The sequence below is a fragment of the Tasmannia lanceolata genome, unplaced genomic scaffold (assembly GCF_043159265.1).
Source record: "Tasmannia lanceolata isolate RefF3 unplaced genomic scaffold, GAP_Taslan_0.1 ptg000013l, whole genome shotgun sequence".
NCBI lineage: Eukaryota > Viridiplantae > Streptophyta > Magnoliopsida > Canellales > Winteraceae > Tasmannia > Tasmannia lanceolata.
Window position 1 is genome coordinate 28,307,292 of NW_027518690.1, and position 15,677 is coordinate 28,322,968.

Here is a 15,677-nt window from a genome sequence, read left to right on the forward strand (position 1 = left end):
ACTTAGGGTCGGGCCAGGTCGAGCTGACCCAAGGTATTAACCCTGAACCCGATCCAACCCTGAGTCAGGGCCTAAAAAATGAACCCTAACCCGCCCTCAGGGTTGGAAAATCCAGTCCAGACCCTATTCAGGCTCAGGGCTGACAGGACCAAACTTGCACCCCTAGTGTGACCATACAAACCGGTATTTTTCAGAAAAGTATGGTACGGTATTTTTCAGAAAAGTATGGTACGGTCCACTCCATAGGTTGATCGAAACCGTTCATTTCTTGGGCCACAACGTAAATAGATTGTGCTCCAAAAAGTATCTCTATATGATGATCCCAACCCTCCAATCTATAGAGGAACTTCACATTATGGAAATTCAATAGTTCGGATCGATGGCTAGGATCATCCTATGGACATGATTTTTGGGGCACAACCTGTTTACGCTGTGGCCCAACAAATGGATGTTTGGATCATCCTATGGATTGGGTAGTACCATGCACTATGAAAAATTTGGGTTTGTATGGCCACCCATCATATATAAGTTATCCATGATTACATTATCTATCATATGAGAGAGAGAGAGAGTGAGAGAGAGAGAGACTTTTTTGGGTGACTAGAATAGAGCATTTCAACCTCATTTAAGGGGTAACTGAAAACAAGGTTTTAAATTTTGACCGAAATTTCTGGTTTCGGTCGATACCGAAATTGAAATTGGGTGAACCCAAAACCGAAATTTTGAAATTTCGGTCGAAATTTTGTTTTCCTGAAATTTCGATCCGAAATTTAGGAAAAGATTTCATTTTATTCATTATTTAATATTTCCATGAAATTTCATGTGAAATTACAGAAATTCCGGCTGAAATTTCTGTAATTTCTCCCAAAATTTCAGGCAGGATAAAAACAAAAAAAAAAATTTGTCGGATTTCGAACGAAATTTCAAAATTTCTGCCAAATTTTTTGTTTCGGTGAGGACCAAAACGCATTCCGAAACCCAAATTTAAAACATTGACTGCAAAAAGGAACGCCTATAATTTTGGCCGATTAATTTGACGATTTTGTAATCGTAGTTAAAGAGGGCACTGCCAGCATGGATTAAATTGCGAATAGAAACCGGACTACCTTCAAGCGGCTATTTAATCTCTTGAGGGTAGCATTCGTTTATATAGTTGAGTGTTAACAGTTTACAGTAATGATGTGGATATATGAGAAAGCAGCCAGATCAGATAAATAAAATGAATAAGACAAAATTTAAGCCTATGTGACTGCTCTCTCATGCAACAGGTGGCCCGCAAAATGTCTTCTGCGATGGTCCCTAACAAATCCCATATATAGGGATTTGCTCAATGGGGCACATGTGGATCCAGGTCACCCAATTTTTTTTTACCATTCGTTCAATTTTGCATTTTTTGCAGTTAAAAATACAGTTGTGTTTACTGTTGTGACATTGATCCAATGAGGCACCATTGCAGCATGTTTGCAGGGCGCCGTTCTCTCTCTCTCTCTCTCTCTCTCTCTCTGGATAGATGTTACATGCGTCTCAAATCACCTAAACACACAGTTATCACGTGTGTCGATTGGCCATTTGTTAAATCATCCATTGCAATTTTAATTCACTAACAAGGGAGGCTACTTAAGAGGGAGACCCAACCCCAACGTAACTACACTATCTAGCTCTCATTCACATGGCTGTCCATGCTTTATCTGGCTGGATTCCTTTCCTACTACTTATTCTTCCCTTGCTTCCTCTCTTACTTTTCTTTCTCAAGAACAAAAGAGGAAGAACTTATAATCTCCCACCAGGCCCCTTCTCCCTTCCCATCCTTGGAAACTTGCACCAAGTCGGTGAGTTTCCCCACCGATCCCTCTGGTCACTCTCCAAAAAATATGGCCCCCTCATGCACCTTCAACTCGGCCGCGTTCCAACGCTCGTTGTTTCCTCTGCCAGAATGGCAAAAGAAGTCATCAAATCCCATGACCATGAATTCTCCAATAGGCCCGCCTTCGCCTCCCTACAGAAACTATCTTATAATTTCCTAGACGTGGCTTTTGCCCCGTACGGCTACAATTGGAAGGAGATGAGAAAAATCTGTGTTATTGAGCTACTTAGCCCAAAGCGAGTCCAATCATTTGGGTCTGTTAGGAAAGAGGAGATAGATAGAATGATCCAATCCATATCTGAATCTTCAGACCCTCTGAATCTAAGTGCAGTGCTCCCTTCTCTCACTAACAAAATTATTTGTAGGAGTGCTTTTGGTAAGACTTTGGAAAGAGATAAAGGTAAATTTCTTCGAGTTCTTGATGAAGGAAGGACTTTATTGAGTAGTTTCATGGTTGCGGATTTCTTACCATGGATGTGGTGGATTGATGTGGTTACTGGGCAGCAAGCTAAGATTGATAAGAATTTCATTGATTTGGATACTTTCTTTGAGCAGGCTATTGAGGATCACCTTGATCCCAAGAGGGAAAGAATTGAGCAAGAAGACTTGATTGATGTCTTGCTCCGAGTTCAAAAGGATCTGAATCTTACTAGAGATCACGTGAAGGGAGTCCTCATGGTAATCGACTTATTCTATTAATTGATTTTTACCTAAAAATCCTCCATCTACAATATATTTCAATTAGTTATTTAAAATTGTTAAATGGCTAGAGTGTGTTACATTTTGAAAAATATTTCAAAAAAATCCTTAATTATTACCTGGGAGTTTTTTTTTGCCAATTGCCATTCAATCTTCTCTATAGTAATGATATTTTTCCTGCAAGAAATTTAGACTTAGTGGTTCTCATAATAAAAACCATTATATTTTCATAAGGATATATACATAAATAAAAAAATTCCACGCAAAGACTTCATGCTTTCCACGTTTGTCTAAAAATAAATGTATAGTATCCATTTTATGTTAACATAAGTAGTTGTTGGATTGTTACATTTTAATGTCTTGTTTTCCACGTCACGTAATTTCTTAGTTTGACTAGGAGAGAGAGAGAGAGAGAGAGAGAGAGAGAGGCCTTTTAGGTCAAACATAATATAAGTGTGAGTCAAGAATGGTAAGGTCTATTGTGTAGGAAGACCAGAGACGAGTGTAGAAAGCTGTGTCTGTAAATTCGAGGAAGGGTTTGAGGATAGGTCGATTTCGTTTTAGAGCGATTAGAGAGAAACAATTCTAATAATCTTTTTCCTGCTTGTAGTGAATTTTCTGTCCTGCACGTGGACTTAGGCATCGTTGCCGAACCATGTAAAATATGTTTCTTATCTTTCTGCTTGTTGTTATTATATTTCTTTTGCATGTGATAGGATTGGAATAGGCTCGTTGGATTCCTACAGAGTGACATCAGAAATGGCTAGGTTAAAGGCATGAGTGGAGGAGGAAGAACCAAGTATTTTATTTATTTATTTAACTTTTTCTTTTATGTTTTTTTTTATGTTTTTTTTTTTTTTTTGCATTTCAAAATGTAGGCAGAGTTTGATTGAAAGTGGTGAGTTCATTATTTTCACTATGGGTCTCTTTAATTAGGAGGAGCAATTTGAAGGAGGTTCCAATCAGTTAGAGGAAGTTTGGAGCTTGTTTTGATCAAAACTAATAGTGATTGCAGATGTCTAGAAAATATATAAGTAGAGCGCGTCAATCAGCATTTCAGTTGCAATCGGCAGTTTTGCTTGCCGGAAATCGACATTGGCCAAACGATCAACAGGGTTTGAGTAGCTGTTAACGTAGCTGTTAACTCTCTCGAGTTTTAGCTAATTAATTTTTTAAGATCATCATGTGACTTCTGTGATCAATGGTAAAATAGTGTGATCTAAGTGTTGACTCGTTTTGTGTTTCGCAATCAGTGCGACAACAGGTGGGTGGACCACTGATTGACCCCTAGGATGTTTATCAATGTGAAGGCATTAGAAGGAAAGAATGACAAGCCAAAAACGATAAAGTACGATCAGTTGGAGATGACATATCGAGGTCTCTATATAGAGTTCACTGACTGAGTTTTACTTAGGTCAGCTAGACATGTACATTGGCCATCAAGTCAGATGGAGTCAGTGCACCGGAACAATTCGATGGTGACTCTAGGTGGTACTTCCGAAGGCCAATGAAAAATTTTGGTTGCAACAAATAGGTGGAAATCATCAATGAAAAATCTTCAAGGTGGTTGTGATAACAAGCCAAGGTAGATATTGTTTGGCTGCCACCTTATATTAGGTTTAACTTGTAGTTCCATATTTTAACTTGGAGAGTGAGAGAGGTGTTATGCTTTTTGGATTAAACATAATAATATAAGTTCACTCTGACCACGTGGGAGTGGTGAGAGGAGAGGTTTCTTTTGTAGAAAATGATAGAGGAGAATGGGAAGGTTTATAAGAGGATTCCTAAAAGGGTTTCTGGATTGGTCCATCTGATTTTAGATTGATCAGGAAGAAACCATTGTTAAACCATTGTTATCTTTTTGTGCTACTCATAATGAATTTTCTCTGCGTCTCCGTGGATGTACCAACACTGCCGAACCACGTAAAACACTCCTGTTTTCTTTATGCTTATTATTTTCTTGTGTCTTATGGGTGTGATAGGATTTCTAAAGTAGCATTTAATGATTAATTAGAAATAATTTATAAAAATTAACAATTTTTAGCTAGCCATAATTCTTGATGACAATCAATGTATTTCTTCTATGTCAGAGATTCAGAAGTAAAATCCCTTGATTCTTTTGCCATTAGCAATCTGACGCAAGTGTCCCATGATGCACAATTTCAAAACTCCTCCGCGTCATCGCGGACTCCCTTGAGTCGACTCCTTTTTACCTTGTCTGCATTCTTGTCCTTGTCCATGTTTTGCCCTAAAAAACTATCAAAAATCCATCGACTCTGCCGAGTTATGAACCCACCAATTGAGTACTCAGCCGCATCAACCGAGTACTCGACACCATTGTGCCTGTGAAACAACCAATTACTCCAAAATATTAACCTATTGGAGAAGGTGTTATTTAATCACGTGTGACCCCTTTTTTTTGGGGTTGTCCATTACATGTGGATTTTTAATATCGACGAGGATTGAACCCAGGCACTTTAATACCATTTGAAACTACCAATTACTCTAAAAGCTTAAGTTGTTGGAGAAAGTGTTATTTAATCTTTTATACTTTAACAGTGCCAAGTCGACTAGGATTTGTTTTGGCCTCATTTTGATCCACATCCATGTTTTGAAACACTGCCACAACGGATTACTTTTGTGCATCGTAATAAGTAGCATCTAATCATTTCTATTTGACTTGTTTCCTCCATAAGCTAAAGTTTGTCTATCAGACATCTTACTATACGTGCTATAGAATATTTTGGTTGCAGGAACGGACACAGTATCCACAACAACAGTATGGGGGATGACAGAACTTATAAGGAACACAAGAACAATGAAGGTAGCACAAGATGAAGTTAGAAGGATTGTTGGAACGAAAGAGAAGGTAGACGAAAGTGATCTTCCCCAACTTACGTATCTCAAGTCAGTAGTGAAGGAAACACTCAGATTACACCCTCCAGGTCCATTGCTGGTTCCACGAGAAACATTGCAACATTCAAACATAGATGGCTTTGATATTTTTCCGAAAACTTTGGTGCTTGTAAATGCAATGGCGATCGGAAGAGACCCTGATTCCTGGGAGAGCCCAGAAGAATTCTTGCCAGAGCGATTTTTCAATACCTCGGTAGATTATAAAGGGCAAGATTTTGGGTTCATACCATTTGGGGGAGGTCGAAGAGGTTGCCCCGGAATTTATATGGGAACACTGGTTGTGGAGCTTGTTCTTGCAAATCTTCTCTTCTGCTTTAACTGGGAATTGCCTGCTGGGATGAAAAAGGAAGATATTGACGTGAATGAAGGACCTGGTCTTACAGTGAACAAGAAAAATGCTCTTTGCCTAGTGCCCATTAGATATATTAGTTTTGGGAATGAGCAAGCAGAAGACTAGAAGTTACTGTATATCTCTTTTTGCTTTCATGTGGTTGTACATTAGATATATGAATAGAATAAGGTGAATGGAAATGATATATTCGCCCCTTTTTCTTCCTTGGGCCACCCACTTATGGTGTAAAAGGGTAGCCATAAATACACTAGAAGGTGCTGGCCCATGGAACAAAAGAGGGCGAATATATCACTTCCCCATGGAGAAATTAGTTTTTAGTTTTCTTGTACTGGCATTTGCTTCTGTTATTGTTGATATTTCTCTTGAGATTTAACAGTTAAAAGAGTTTGTAGAAAGTATTTGATATCATTGCAAGTAAACAAGATTCATATGGCATCTGCTATTAATTTTGGAAGAAGAGGCTACTTTGATCGAACTCGTTGCCTGTTCCAATAGCTGGGCACATGGATTTTTTTTCATCATTATTTCTAACTTGATTTTAAATTTATTATTATTATTAATATTAGTTTCCCATATGGCCTGTTTCATCCGACAGCAGCCACCCTGTGAATGGAGACAAAATCTGCTGAAAGGTGAGCCTCTCTGGCTGCTGTCGGATGCAACAGACCATCCGCAAGCAAATCCCTTAATATAATGTACAATAGCACCACCATGATCAATGGTAATTGAAAATTTTTGTTTCACTAGGGAAACATGAAATTACACTACAAGAAAAAAGACATTCAGCGACGTTCTTTTACCGACGTTCACAAAAAACGGCACTAATATTTTATATATACCGATGTTTGTAAAACTACCGACAGTGAAGGATTGTTCCCGCCGGAAGTAACTTATCCCGCCCAAAACATGCGTAGTATTTCTTTACCGACATTTAAGGAACGCCAATAAAAGTAATTATTTACCGATGTTTTATATGTTAAACGTCGGTAATTAATTGGATACATGCTTTCCTTTTTTTATGACGTTCACAACCGTCTCTGATTATTAGAATTACCGGCTTTTTTTCCCAAACGTCGGTGACGTGTTAAAAGATAAACTCGCGCCCTAGCTTTTCCCACCCCGCTCTTTCTAAAACGTTCTCTCCCTTATCTCGGCAAGAAATCCTCCAGAAAAACTAATTTTCGCCCTTCTAAATCAAAACCTCCCTTTCTTGCAAAAAAAAGCCTAATCTCCGTGGAGAAAAAACCATAATCTCCATCCTCTCCAAATCATCTTCATAGAATATATGGTCCTAACCCTTGATCTGAAACGGGTAGGGCATATCATATAGCAGCCACAAACAATAAGAGGAAAATTGACAATCATCTCAAAGTAGCTCTCCAGCTCTTTCCAATCGCTTGTTAGGGTAAGTTCTCTACATTATGCTCTCCAGCTCTTTCCAATCGCTTGTTAGGGTAAGTTCTCTACATTATTTTTTTTTTCATTTTATACTGTTTTTGGGCTTTTTTCATAGATCATTTACTTTCTGCTTATTGGGTTTCTGTGCATTTGTTTTCCCTATTCTTCTTTTTGTTCATTGCCAATATAGCAGCCACAAACAAGAAGAGGAAACCCACATCGGCAATCATCTGAAAGGTGAGCTTTGGTTTATCCATTTTGTTAGCACATAACCCATGTAAATTTTTTTTTCATTGATTTTTATTTCCCAGTTTCTAGTATTTGGAGTTTGCGTTGAAGCCCTAAAAATTTGTATAAAGGATTTACTCCTTTTATCTTCCCATTTCTTCATATTTTATATTTATTTATGATTTGAGTTTATGTGATAGCAGGAAGTGTATCTGGAGGTTCATGATTTCTTCCTATTTTATATTTCTCCTTGCCCTAGGGCTTTGCTTTTGTTTGATTTTTTTCCATCTAGGCTTTTATTTATTATTGTTATTGTTGTTGTTGTTATTACATGCCTTGGAGTTCCAACAGTGAGTATTTTTTTTAATTCCCCAAATTGTTGTCCAGATGTTGTGAAAAATCCATACTCAATCTGCCCTATTTTGTGTCCCGTCAGGTGTTTTTTTCTTTGGTTAAGAAAGCTTTCGAATAGACCTGAAATTCATGCCATTCAATTGCCATGGAAGCTGTCAACGAAGACCACTTTTATTCAAGTTGTAAATGCCCTATTTACCCACCTGAACACCCGTTGAGTGTGTGCTCTTTGCCATGTTCCATCAGCCAATCAAATACTCTAATTAGTGAGCCCATGATTAAATAGTTGCTAGTCACATTTTGAATTTGTATTAATGTCAGTTTGTATGCCAAACAAGCTGTGAACCAAGGGCATTAATTCCATTTGCTACCAAGGACATTAGCTCCATTAGCCTCACATTTAATTTGGTACATCAACGCCCATTACTTCTATTAGCCTCAAGCAAGAACAATTGTGGAGAAGTTGTTACAACCAAATTCATTAACAGGCCATTACTGTTCTGTCTTTGAGAGTTGTTTTGTATTGGAGTGCAATATTAAGGAATGCATGTATGCTGTCTGTTTAATATCCTCTGAGAGTTAACAAGATTCTAGCGTCTTAGTACTTCCACAAGAAGTTGGTTGTGGCAACTATTTCAATTTATATGCTCAAAGTCTGTCATAACCTCAACTTGTGGTACTGTAACTAGAGAAGACACAACCTAATCTATATATAGTTTCATTTCACTGTTTTGTCAAAATTCATGATCTAGTCTATCTCAATTCATTTGAGAATAATGAATTATGTCATCTGAATGTGTCGTGTTCATCTTCAAATCGTTTCTAACCATTTTCTCCCAATAGGTTGATTTCATTCAATGTTGCTTTTATCTCCTCTTTCTTGAATATTACCTATGCGATAAAAAATTCTTCCCTTAGTTTAGGCCATAAGTAGCCTGAATCTTCATTATTTCCTCCTCATTTGTGTATTTATTTGATTTTTTTCTTCACAACATTGAAAGAGCAAATATGTTAGGGCAGTCCTATAGAAAAATTCTGAGATTGATCAGAGCTGTTGATCTAAACCGTCGGATTTGTGTGAAATTTTGAGGATTTTCTCAGATTATAGTCAACCAAACATAGTCAATTTTCAACTCGATTTATCAGTCAGAGTGTGTTTTATGATCAGTATTTTATCTGAAAATTGAAATCGTGCGAATTTAGAAAAACCTCCAAGAATTGAGTTTTTATGATCTGATTGAACTTGGATTTTGATAATTTCCTTCTAAAGTTATTTCCTGTCTCGTACTAAAGTTTGAAAGAAATCCAACAGCTGGATCATTTCTCGAACCAATTTCTAAAGTTATCTATTTTTCTAATTCTAAAAATTCAAATTTCGTTATTCTTGAAATTCGTGGATCTGTCCTGCATCAAGCAACCATCTCACCTTCTTTACGAGAGTAATAAAAAAAGATCAAATCATAGATTTGGACAGTTAGGGTAGCAGGGAGAGTAGCGATAAGGGCATGGACTGGCCATTCGATGGTGGCGGTGGGAAGAGCTTTGCAATAAACAAAGATCAAATTACATATTTGGACAGTTGAGGGTTGTGGGGACAGGAGCGATATGGCAGGGACTGAACCTGGCGTGATGGCAATTGGAAGAGTTTTGGGCAGTTGAGGGTAGAGACAACTAACAGATGGGAGTGATGATAGTGCTTGTTGGATAGGTTATGTAAATTTGGCAACAAAAGATGTGTTGGATCGCACCAGGTGATGCTTTTGATCTAGCATATATGATTTCCATATGAGGTGAGCCTAACTTTGAAAAGTTCTATTCCTTTTTTTTTCATAGGTAAAAGAGAGCAATTGATAAGTTCTATTCTTAAGTTAGAATAAATTAAAAATGCATAATAAGTTGGGAAACATATTGTAATACTTCGCCGAACTAGTTGTGATGCCTGTCTCATTGGTTTTGGTTGTTACTAAACCTAATGCTGCTATTTGCTTTAAGATGTCCTAGGCTTATTGTACTAGACCTTTTTACCCGTTCCTTCACTTTCTTCCTCCTTCCTGAGTGCTTAAATTCATTTGATTTGCAGGTCATTGATTACTACTCTAAGAAAGGTGTTGTTGCACAGTCCTTTAGCTGTAGATTTTCCAAATTCAAGCTTTTTTACACTGTTTGGCTTTCCTCTCAAACAAGGAGAAACAGGCAAGTAAAGAAATCAGAATCTATATGATGTTCCTTCTATTTGTATATTACATGCATCCAAATGGACCCTAGCTAAAAGATAGAGTTGGTGTTTGGAGTAGCCTCTCCCTCTTTTTCTGATCAAAAGATTATGAATAATTAAGAAAATTATTGTTGATTGATGTTATGGTACTAGGGGCAACAAGTGGAATTGGATATATAGCAAGAGCGCAGTTCGATAGTATAGTGTAAATTTTACCCAAAAGGATATATAGCGAAGTTCTACTAGTATAGTGTAAATTTTGTACTTAATGTATATGTTAGTTTTTCATGTAATGCTTATTTTCTTTAAATCACTGATGTAAACTTTCCTTTTGGGTACTACAGGTGACATAATTTTGTCTGAGCCATGAGAAAAAGAAAGAATATGCCGAACACCCATGAGTCGCAGCCTTCCACTCACAGGCAAGAGCCCCATCATTATCATATTAGAGAGCCACAACCCTCTTCCCAGAGGCAGCCAGACACCTCCACTCTCCCTCACGACTCCCATGCACCTTGGCCGGCATGGGAGTCACAAGAGACTCTCCCACCTTCATATGTACAGGAGACGGTACTACCCTCGGATACGCAAGAGACGCTCCCTCCTTCGCCGTCTCAGGATCCCTCCGTTCCATCCTCATCGAAGCATGTTCGAGGCCCGACATATTGCAAATCCGTGTGGGCTTCTGATGAGATAATAAATGTCAGATTTAATGCGCTTGGATAGCCGTGTACACAAAACACATGTAAAATGATGAATTTATTTGGCAGCATCGCGAGAATGGGTGATAAATTGCCCATTGATTGTACAGACTGGAGAAAGATGCTGCAACAAAACAAAGAAGATGCATGGGTTATTACGAAGGTAAGACCATTTGAATTCTTCACAGAAACACACACACACACACACACACACACATATAAATTTAATATATCATACGGCCGTCGTACTATTCTTACATGTAATGTAGGAAAAATGCGCCATTGATGACGAGCGTAAAAAATGGGCTATTGAACGAATCGGTAGGCAGTGGAGGGAATGGAAGAGTGAACTAAAGACCAAATACTTTGATTTGAATCTCCCATGTACTGATCGTAGAGCGATTGAGTCGCAATACATGTCTCTTTGTCGACACTGGAATACGAAAGAATCAAAGGTATGATTTTAAAAATTCATGTCTCATTTTTTCAATTTGAAAAAATATATAAAAATAACTTAACTATCTGTAATGGCGTAGGACCTATGCGCACAAAATAAACTCAATCGATCTAAACTTAAAGTCAAACACGGGGGTGGAACAAAGGCCATTCCAGTATATTGGAAGGAGGAGGTGGGGTTGTGACTGAGTTTTTTAATTTACTTTACTTTTGATTATGACAAGCTATCAATGATATTCTTCATTTGAGGACAGATTAAAAATAATGATGGGAATGCTATAAGTCGAGGTGACATGTTCATTCGTCTTAACCGCAAGAAAGACGGGACTTATGATGTTGTAGAGCAAAATATTATAGTACATTTCATAACATTGATGCTTGTTTAAAAAATGTTATAGAACCGTGTAAAAGATTTTATTCTATCACATATTGTTTTTTTCAGGATCAGATAAAAGAGATTGAGTCTCAGCATCCAGATATCAGCCCCGCTGTTGCCCCAAATGACAGCCTCGGCATTGTACTTGGTGTGGAGAGACGTGGTAGGGTACGCATGATGGGTGCCGGGGTTACCCCTACTTCCGTATTTGGCTCTACGCGCAGCATTGGGATATCACAGGAGAGGGCTGCATCACTTCAAAGGGAGAACGAGGAACTTACATATGAGGTGGGATGTTTGAGAGGGAAGCAGGCCCAAATGGAACAATCAATGCAACAAAATCAGGCCCATTTGGAACGCCAATTGGTGGCACTCGTAGCACAGTTCCAAGGCGTCCAAAATAGCAATGTACGACATTAATTTTTTATTCAATACATAGTTCTTTTAGTTCACTATTACCTTAATATGTATCTATCTTGTTGTATGCTAGCCACCCAACAATCATACTCAGTCACGATCGCATGCAACCTCCTCAAGCAGCCATAGATATATCCATGGCGATCGGGTATAACTGTTATTTAATTTTAGCTTAAATGATATATTGGTTTGTGACTTTCCTGCTTAATTGTATTTTTTTATTTATGATCATTTGGATTTTTCTAAAGTTACCTTAATGAGCACTCAAAATGATGGGATTGAAGTGGCCCGTGGTATTCGGTTGAGTGTCGATCCGACACATGAAGTCGAGGGGGTGCCATTAGGCTGTAATTTCGCTATGGTTTAGATCACGGTTGCATTGGAGCCGAAAGAGCCTCTGATTAGAAAAACCGATCTCTACACTGAGATTGGAGACGCTGTAGGTGGAATAATCGCTTGGCCATCGAACTGGGTAAGTTATTTTATTACGACGACATGTTTATTATAGCTTGATGCTAAATTTATTCACAAGTAGTATATTTATTTATTATTGTAGGTGGAGTAATCGCTTAGCCATCGAACTGCGCTTTTTTGTTTATGTATAGATGCGGTCATACTTTCTTGGATTAGTGCTTCTGTTTATTAAAGGTGTATTAGTATTCGTGTTCCCTCTTCATTTAAGGTAAAATACACTCTATCCTTTTCTTATATTATGGAAGCTGCTTTTTAGAAGAACACACATGCGTATTTGAGAAGGAAATTCAGAATTTTAATGATTTGCCTTGCTGAGAAATAGGCCCAACCATCATCACCTATGAGACTTTCCCAAGCCAAAGGTATTCCCTCCTTAGACGACCCTCTGACAAAACTGCATTTCTTGAAGGCTTTTACTGTTGAACTGTCTTCCCAGTTGAACTAACTTTGCTTAAACTAGCTTTTCTTTCACTTGATTCTTGAAATCCTTCTTTCAGGATTTGCATGGTTCAGGTACAATTGCAGACAAGCTGATACCTTACCTTGTTATCATTACTATGTCAACTTAATATCAAGTGCACACTGTTTTATTCTTCATTCCCTTTCCTCTGTTTATCAATGTTTTTTTCTTTTCCTTTCTTATATTGTTATGCATTCTGTTGGAATTAAAACCCCGAATTTGGGTTCTTTTCATAATTTTTTCATGTAAGTTTGCTTTTATTTCTTTTATTGATCATTAATTTTTTTTGCCTTACTATTTTCTTAATCTATAATGCCATCAGTTGAGAACTACTGTTTTTTAAAACCAATTTGCTCGCATGTCTTCTCTACCTTTCTTTCCCCATTCTTTCACCCCTGCATTGTGCATCGCACGATTGGTCCCACTAGTATATATATGTAAAAAAGAATCCTGGACGATGTGAGTGCGCCACGTGGTTTCCTTTCCTCATATGATTCATGATTATGAAAAAAATAGAAAAGTAGCTGATTTTTTGCCTAAATACTCTATGGCAAAAAATTGACCAAAGTCAATCGTTTTTGTTGAAGAGTCCTTTTTGTTTTTAGTTTACTGTAAGATAACTATAGTTTGAGTTTTCTATTATCTATAGAACTGTGTGGATAGATCTTATGTTGGGATAGAGTTTTTATATCCTAGGACTCTAGGTGTTTTGTATTAAGGAAGAGTTCTATTTTATGTAGAGTAGGTTGTGGTTATTATAACCGAACAAGCAACTTCATGTATTTAAAGAGTCGAATATAGATAAAGTGATAAGCTTTCACGTTTTATCTTTATCTCAAGTAATTATAATTTTACAGTTTTGCAATTTTTTTGTCTCTTTCCAATATTTTGTTTCTACTTCCAAAATTACGATTATTTAATCATCTAATGAGTGTGATCATTTGGATAGACAGACCTTGTTTGTGATGTGTTCCATTTCTACTTTGTAGAGTTATTTGTAGGTTTTTATTACTTATTACATTTTATTTTTCTATTTTTATGTAGCAACTTATGGGTTCTCATTTACATCTTTAATCTATTTGGGTCTCATTTTGTGTTCATTTGATTTAAATCCTGCAAATCAGTTCATTTGATGTATTGGTGGTTTTGGGTTTGTTCATTTGATGTATTGGTGGTTTTGGGTTTCCTGGGTGGTACTAACATTCTTGATTGTGAATAAAACACAAAAATTAATCTTAGGGTTCATTTTTTTCTTTTATTTGGTGTGCTACAATTTCGTAGTTGTTTTTTATCCGCCATCAGTGGTCGCTAACAAAAATATTTTCTAATTATATTTTGTTTTGACAGATCCAGGAAATGGTTAGGATTGCACAAGAAGATACATTTTGGGTTGGGCAATGATATTTTCACTCCCCCTGCAGTACGCATTTGTGCCCCTTTTAACGTGAATTGAAGTCGAAAAGCGTTAAAGTTGCCCACTATTCACATTATAAGGGGCGCGAATGCGTACTCCATGGAGAGTGAAAATTTGATTACCCTTTGGGTTGCGCAAGAACATAAAATCTCAAAACTTCTATGGTAGGCTCAATTTCATCGGTTCTTTTGCTATGGATTTATTTTTTGTGTAGTAAGTAAATGAGTATTATATTTGTATTTAGTGATTTTTTATTAATCTTTTTCATATATGGAAGAATTGTAATTCAATAACTTATTGCACTCTTTATTTTTTCACTTTTTTGTTTGTTTTCGATCTAAATTAACATTGAACCCTTGATCTTTTTAACTGCTCACTGCTTTGTTAAAGAAACATTAAGGCAGCCTTGGTTGGAAGTCATTATCTATGAAAGTTTTTTTCTCTCAACCCGTGCAACGCACGGGTTTGCTACTAGTGATTCATGAAAATCAAAAAGAGGCTAATCATATAGCCTCAAAACGTTGATGCAGACAAGCGTTTAAAATTTCGTCCAAAATCCGAGGTCAAGACCGAAACCGAAACGTTCCAAAACCGAAATCTACGAAACGTCCAAAATCTCAGTGGAAATTTTTGAAATTTCGTCAATTTCAGCAAAATTTTAACCTTTCCCAAATTTCAGCCGAAATTACCGCCCAAAAAAATGGGATTTCGTCTGTCATTACCAAATTTCACCTGAAATTTCAGGATTTCGGCTAGGTCTGAAATTTACCCGGAAACCGAAATTTAAAACCTTGATGCGGACAAAGCACATAGAAGTAGATTGTTACTGAGTTCAAAAATGAATTGTGGGTAAAGAAATATTCACCCCTTATGCATGAATGGATAAGAAACTACAATGTAATTTCACCAAGTCTTTCGCAAAGAGTTGGCATTATCTTACATGTACACTCCGTTTCAAAAAATCTTACATGTACAAAGTTGGGAATGGCTTACATCTATGCACCAACCAGGAGAGTGCCAAAGTAGGGGTAGAAGTGTAAATTTCTATTTATGATGTGTTTTACATTTCTCCTTTATTTAGCATAATGGTAGACTAAATAGGGGAGAATATGTAAATTATTCAAGAATTAGGAAAATTAATTGAATAGGGTAAATCACTCAAGATTCTTCACCCAACCTTTAATTCTATACTCTAACAGACTTGACTGGTATTTTATACATTTGACCATTTTTTATTTTTTATTTTTAAATCAACATTTGACCATATGTTTTTATCTACTTGAAGTCAAGCTACAGATTAAAATACTTTTCATACATCTCTAAAAGCTCACAACACTCTTCCATAATAAGACG

At 37.0% G+C, this 15,677-nt stretch overlaps 2 protein-coding genes across 23 annotated transcripts; both read left to right on the forward strand.

The window, feature by feature from the left end:
• Positions 1-1,669: 1,669 nt before the first annotated feature.
• Positions 1,670-6,220, forward strand: LOC143891388 (cytochrome P450 71A9-like). Its single transcript, XM_077395962.1, has 2 exons — positions 1,670-2,542; positions 5,301-6,220. The coding sequence occupies exons 1-2, from the start codon at positions 1,670-1,672 to the stop codon at positions 5,934-5,936; spliced, it is 1,509 nt and encodes a 502-aa protein (XP_077252077.1). The 3' UTR covers positions 5,937-6,220.
• Positions 6,221-6,898: 678 nt separating this feature from the next.
• Positions 6,899-14,640, forward strand: LOC143889990 (uncharacterized). 22 transcript variants are annotated; one of them, XM_077394449.1, is made up of 13 exons: positions 6,901-7,236; positions 7,423-7,466; positions 9,892-10,004; positions 10,371-10,890; positions 10,997-11,182; positions 11,264-11,356; positions 11,438-11,539; positions 11,626-11,967; positions 12,050-12,124; positions 12,261-12,448; positions 12,533-12,658; positions 12,773-12,812; positions 14,258-14,638. In XM_077394449.1, exons 4-10 carry the CDS (start codon positions 10,777-10,779, stop codon positions 12,279-12,281), a joined length of 933 nt encoding a protein of 310 aa, XP_077250564.1. In that variant the 5' UTR covers positions 6,901-7,236; positions 7,423-7,466; positions 9,892-10,004; positions 10,371-10,776; the 3' UTR covers positions 12,282-12,448; positions 12,533-12,658; positions 12,773-12,812; positions 14,258-14,638. The 22 variants fall into 22 exon arrangements, with proteins under 22 accessions (XP_077250570.1, XP_077250564.1, XP_077250563.1 ...); XM_077394448.1 differs by lacking the exon at positions 14,258-14,638 and adding an exon at positions 12,948-14,051; XM_077394452.1 differs by lacking the exon at positions 12,773-12,812 and having other exon boundaries at positions 12,582-12,658; positions 14,258-14,640.
• Positions 14,641-15,677: the final 1,037 nt, after the last annotated feature.

What these genes read in the sequence shown, in the direction of transcription:
- LOC143891388 (XM_077395962.1), top strand. Translation starts at nt 1,670, where the DNA reads ATGGCTGTCCATGCTTTATCTGGCTGGATTCCTTTCCTACTACTTATT. An exon ending in ACGTGAAGGGAGTCCTCATG is followed by an intron (nt 2,543 to 5,300) that starts GTAATCGACTTA and finishes TACGTGCTATAG; the next exon opens with AATATTTTGGTTGCAGGAAC.
- LOC143889990 (XM_077394452.1), top strand. Translation starts at nt 10,777, where the DNA reads ATGATGAATTTATTTGGCAGCATCGCGAGAATGGGTGATAAATTGCCC. An exon ending in CAGTATATTGGAAGGAGGAG is followed by an intron (nt 11,357 to 11,437) that starts GTGGGGTTGTGA and finishes ATTTGAGGACAG; the next exon opens with ATTAAAAATAATGATGGGAA. An exon ending in GATATATCCATGGCGATCGG is followed by an intron (nt 12,125 to 12,260) that starts GTATAACTGTTA and finishes ATGGGATTGAAG; the next exon opens with TGGCCCGTGGTATTCGGTTG.